The sequence below is a fragment of the Entamoeba nuttalli genome (genome assembly GCF_000257125.1).
Source record: "Entamoeba nuttalli P19 unplaced genomic scaffold asmbl_2808, whole genome shotgun sequence".
In the NCBI taxonomy this organism is placed as follows: domain Eukaryota; phylum Evosea; order Mastigamoebida; family Endamoebidae; genus Entamoeba; species Entamoeba nuttalli.
This window is the reverse complement of record NW_008575613.1, coordinates 1-5488: the sequence shown is the minus strand read 5'-3', so window position 1 is coordinate 5488 and position 5488 is coordinate 1. Positions and strand designations below refer to the sequence as shown.

Here is a 5488-nt window from a genome sequence, read left to right as displayed (position 1 = left end):
CAAAGATTAATAAAGTTATTAAAATTGGACTTGTTGGGGATGGTGCTGTTGGAAAAACTACATTTTTATTATCTTATACATCACAATCATTTTTGACTGAGTATACACCAACTATCTTTGATAACTTCTGTCAAATAGAACCTGTAGGAAATGATATATTTAATGTTTCGTTATGGGATACAGCAGGACAAGATGAATATTCATCATACCGTGCTGGATGTTATAATAACTGTAATTTTGATGTATTTTTGTTATGCTTTAGTGTAACACAACGATCATCATTTAGAAATATTAAAAACAAATGGATTATCGAATTAAGAAAATACGCACCTACTGTTCCAGTTATTGTTGTTGGTACTCAAGTTGATTTAAGAGAAGATAGCAATAAGGACCATATTTCTAAAAAAGAAGGTGAAAAAATGGCAAAAGAATTAAAAGCTAAAAGATATGTTGAATGTACTTCAAAAGACTATGAAACAACTCATAATGTTGTTTTAGCAGCAATTGAAGATTATTTAGAAAAAGAAAAAGAAATGATTGCAAAAGTCAAGAAACAATATAAAAAGGAGATTGAAGAAGAAGAAAAGATGATGAAATTAATGAAAAAGGAAATGGAAAAACAAAAAGCAATAGAAAAGGAAAATAACTCAATTACACCAAGAGACCAATCAAAAAATGAAGAACAACCAACGACTCCTTCTGAACAAAAATAAAAAATCAAATTGTTTAAAAGGCATTTAAAAATACTCATTGAAAGATGATAAATTTATCCTTTTTTTTTATTTTTTTAATATTAGTTTTAAATTTACTAACAATTTATCTTTCAATAATAAAATATATTCAACTTTTTATCTCGTTTAATTTCATCTTCATTTAAATTTCAATTTAACTAATTCAATTTTTTCATACTTAACAATTTTTAAAACAATTTTAAATACATAAAATAAAAAAGAGAAATTAATTAGTAACGATAAGTATCACTCTTGTATGGTCCATTAACTGGAACTCCAATGTAATTAGCTTGTTCTTCAGTAAGTGTAGTTAATTTAACACCAAGTTTAGCAAGATGTAATCTAGCAACTTCTTCATCAAGTTCTTTTGGAAGAGTAATACAATCAATTGGGAGTTTTTCTCTCCATAATTTAATTTGAGCAAGAGTTTGATTAGAGAATGAATTTGACATGACAAAACTTGGATGTCCAGTAGCACATCCAAGATTAACAAGTCTTCCTTCTGCAAGAAGAAGAATAGAATGTCCATCTGGGAATGTGAATTTATCAACTTGTGGCTTAATATTTTCACGAACAATACCTGGATAACTTTCAATACCAGCAACATCAATTTCATTATCAAAATGTCCAATATTACAAACAATAGAATTGTTTCTCATATGTGCCATATGTTCTGCAAGAATAACTTTAGTATTACCAGTAGTTGTAACATATATTTCAGCTCTATCAAGAACATTTTCAATAGTTGTAACTTCATATCCATTCATTGATGCTTGAAGTGCACAAATTGGATCAATTTCAGTAACAACAACACGTGCTCCTTGTCCTCTAAGAGATTCAGCACATCCTTTTCCAACATCTCCATATCCACAAACACATGCAACTTTACCTCCAATCATAACATCAGTAGCACGATTAATACCATCAATTAATGAATGTCTACATCCATAAATATTATCAAATTTAGATTTAGTAACTGAATCATTTACATTAACAGCTGGGAAAAGAAGTTTCTTTTCTTTAACCATTTGTTTTAATCTTAATACACCTGTAGTAGTTTCTTCAGAACATCCTCTAATTTCTGGTAAAATATTATGCCAGAAACGTGGATTTTCTTTAAGTTGTTTCTTTAAAACATTATGAAGTGCATTTACTTCTTCTGTTCCTTTAACATCAAGAATTTCTGGATGTTCTTCTGCATGATATCCTGTATGAATCATAAGTGTAGCATCTCCTCCATCATCAACAATAATTTGTGGTCCTTGATTTTCTCCAAATTTAAGTGCTTTAAGAGTACATTCCCAATACTCTTGAACTGTTTCTCCTTTCCATGCAAATACAGGAACACCAGCTTGAGCAATAGCAGCAGCTGCATGATCTTGTGTTGAGAAAATATTACAAGATGCCCATCTAAGATTTGCTCCAAGTGCTTTAAGTGTTTCAATTAAAACACCTGTTTGAATAGTCATATGAAGTGATCCAGTAATTCTAGCTCCTTGAAGAGCATGTTCCTTACCATATTTTTCTCTAACAGCCATTAAACCTGGCATTTCATATTCTGCAAGAGTAAGTTCTTTTCTTCCCCAATCTGCAAGTTTAATGTCTTTGATCTTATAATCTTGTGCTGCCATCTTATTTATTTTTTTTCTAAAGTTCCTTTTAAATAGTCATTTGTCCTTTTTTAAGGGTTTCTTGAGGGTTTCCTAATGTTGTAATATTTTGAAGTTTTTTCCGACAAAGTGCCAGCAAAAGGTATTTAATTGTTATTATAAAATCGTAAAAAAAAAAGAATTAATAATGAAATGTCATTTTTGAGAGATTTAAAAACAAATGTTCAGTCAAATGTCTTGTTGAAGATCTTCTATTTTGAGTAAGAAATTCATTTCCTTTTAAATAATTGTGCTGTTATTTGAATTTACATTCAGAATCTTCTTTTTAAAATAACTAATAACAATAAACAAAGAAAAAAAGAAACAAAGTTATTTCATATCAAGCATAAATCCTAAACAAGTGATATTATAGTCACCATCAGTAAATGTAAATTCTCCCTTGTATGTACCTGGAGGACTCATATTAGGAATTTCCATTTCAAAGTTAATAGATATTGGTCCTGGTAAAACTGGACATCTAACTACTGTTCCACACAAATCTTTATTTCCCAATGGAACAGGAGTCCATTCATCCCCATTATGCATTTTTAAAACTGGTCGTGCAATAAATGTTTCACAATATCTATCTAATACCCCAACCATATTTAATTTAAACTTACTTCCAATTACTGGAGGCCATGGGTCTCCATCTACTTTAGTAAATATAACCTCTGTTTGTGTTGGATCAGATAGACAAATGGAGTAATCAATATTAGCTGCAAACAGAGTAGTGAATAACATGAATAACACAAACATCAGTCTTGGTTTGAATGTTAAAGATTTATTTGTTTTCAAGTATAGTAAATTATAATATATTTTTGTTTTATAATGATTGATTGATAGGCACAGGCATTTTAAGTTACTGTTTTAATGAAAATGATAAAACAAAGAAAAGATGAAAAGGTGTCATGTTATTTGAGTAATGGAGATGTAGATTCCATTGAAATTGAATCTAAACTGAATAATGAACTTCTGATTCGATCTTTATCAATAGGTTCAGCTGACAATAACCTTCTATCAACACAAACAGAACAAGCTCTTTCAAATGTGTTAAGTGGTGGTTGAGGTAATCTCATTAAAGAACAATCACCACAAACACATTTACCACAAAATCTGCAATGATGTCTTCTTATAAAGAATGAGAATGGTTTATTACAAATCATACATTTTACTACAGTATCATCTGGAACAAATAATGGTTTAATGAATGTATCATCACTTAGTTGATTTCTTGTTCTTAATGTGTTTAACATTTTTTCAACCGCTTTGTTAATTTCATCCATCCATTCTTGTTTTTCATTTTGGTCTATTGCATATACAACAAATGATTTCTTATTAGTGAATAACTCAAATCCATTAACACTCTCTTCTACATTTTTTACAACAATATTAGCTACATCTACAACTTGAGAAATAACCATATTGTTTGAATCACCAATTCCATAGATTAAAATATCATTAAATAAATAAAAATATCTCGGTTTAATTGTTTTACGACATACTTTCATTAGCATCCCTTCTTTAATAAAACACCGATGAGGTTCAACTAGTTTTCCAGAAAAACCTGATATTCTTCCTTCAATTAAAAATAATCTTCTTCTTCTTTCAGCAGCTACAATTGCTTTATTTGCAGAGTCAGTTAATTTTTTCATTTCCTTTAGTGCAACTTCTATCTTAGGATAATCAACATATGTGTCAGGAGTTCTTTTTAATAAATCAGTAAGTAATAGATTATATCGTGGTAATCGTTGTACTGGCATAATAAGAAATCCCCTGAGGTCTAATTGGTTTGTACCAGGTATTTGACATCTTAAGTCTTCAAAAACAGAACAAATGTATTCAGACTGTTCTAGTTCAGTTAATGTATGTAATGAAACACCTGAATTCCCAATAAATTGATAATACACTTTTAAATAGGGAATAAATCGTTGGAACGTCTCTCCAATGCTACGACTTAATTTTCCTTCAATTTTGTATGTTTGTAAATCGTTCAAAAATGCTTGGTTGACATTATAAACTTGGTCAAAATAAAGAAATATATCTTCTATTTGTTTACGACTTAGTATTGGTGGTTGACATGTTTGAAGTTTTTCATAATAATAAACAATACAGGTGTGAAGTGAATCTACATATGAAATTTCTGTTTCTAGTATTTCTTGAACTATTCTTTCTCTATACTCATCTCTGGATAATGTAGATTCTCTTCGAACTCTATTGATTGGAGGCACAGCAGTCATGAGACAATGGTTCATTCAAAGTTCAATTTCTGAAAAAATTAATATAGAAAATACTTTTTCATTTCAATTCCATTTATTGTTCTTCAACTTAATAAAATAACCTCAAAAATCATCGTACCATCACTTTATGATTCATACACTTATTTGAAGCAATACTTTTCTTCTAACAGACTTGTTTTATTGAAATAAATTAATTCAAAAACTCAAAAAGAAAGCTTTTGTTGACTGGTAGATCGATGGAATTATTGATTATGTACATATTATACTGACACATCCTTTAATACACTTTGATATTTTTTAAATATATTCTCATGTATATAACATATACCATGTTCATAAGTTAACTAATAAAGAAATATCTCAGTTTTTATGAGAATAGTTGTATTATTCAGATAATTTTTATTTATTTTTGAGTATGACATATCATTATGTCATGAAAAAGAGGGTTATTACAAGTAATTGAGTTATGAAAGAGTGTATTAGTGAAAAATAATTACCAACCATTTGTTGGTTATTAGGTTCATCTTATTTCCAATGAATAAAAAATATACTGAAAAACATTTATAAACAACCATATAATAGGAAAATAATATAAAAACTCAAAATGAAATGACTGAAATGATATTTGTAATATGAATCAATGAATAAGAATAAAGACAAACCAATGCCAAAAGAAGAATATGCATTATAAATAATCAAAAACAAAAGAATTACAGAGTAGAAGATAAAGACATTATTATTTAATAAAAAACAATGGAGATGAAAAGAATTGGGATTTACCAATACATGAAAAAAAGAAGATAACTAGAAGAAAGACTAGTAATAAGTAAAAAGTGGTTGAAATATTAGATAAATTAAACATGTTTAGAAT

At 28.5% G+C, this 5488-nt stretch overlaps 4 protein-coding genes across 4 annotated transcripts; 1 reads left to right on the top strand and 3 right to left on the bottom strand.

Annotated features, from left to right (window-relative positions):
- On the top strand, positions 1-713 carry ENU1_042420 (rac family GTP-binding protein RAC2, putative; the record flags this gene model as incomplete). The annotated part of the gene is made up of 1 exon (XM_008857590.1): positions 1-713. A coding segment is annotated over one exon (713 nt), but the record flags the coding sequence as incomplete, so codon positions are not given.
- A 248-nt stretch (positions 714-961) lies between these two features.
- ENU1_042410 (adenosylhomocysteinase) lies at positions 962-2362 on the bottom strand (the record flags this gene model as incomplete). The annotated part of the gene is made up of 1 exon (XM_008857589.1): positions 962-2362. One exon carries the CDS (start codon positions 2360-2362, stop codon positions 962-964), a length of 1401 nt encoding a protein of 466 aa, XP_008855811.1.
- Positions 2363-2710: 348 nt separating this feature from the next.
- ENU1_042400 (hypothetical protein) lies at positions 2711-3136 on the bottom strand (the record flags this gene model as incomplete). The annotated part of the gene is made up of 1 exon (XM_008857588.1): positions 2711-3136. One exon carries the CDS (start codon positions 3134-3136, stop codon positions 2711-2713), a length of 426 nt encoding a protein of 141 aa, XP_008855810.1.
- Positions 3137-3291: 155 nt separating this feature from the next.
- ENU1_042390 (Rho guanine nucleotide exchange factor, putative) lies at positions 3292-4617 on the bottom strand (the record flags this gene model as incomplete). Its single annotated transcript, XM_008857587.1, has 1 exon — positions 3292-4617. One exon carries the CDS (start codon positions 4615-4617, stop codon positions 3292-3294), a length of 1326 nt encoding a protein of 441 aa, XP_008855809.1.
- Positions 4618-5488: the final 871 nt, after the last annotated feature.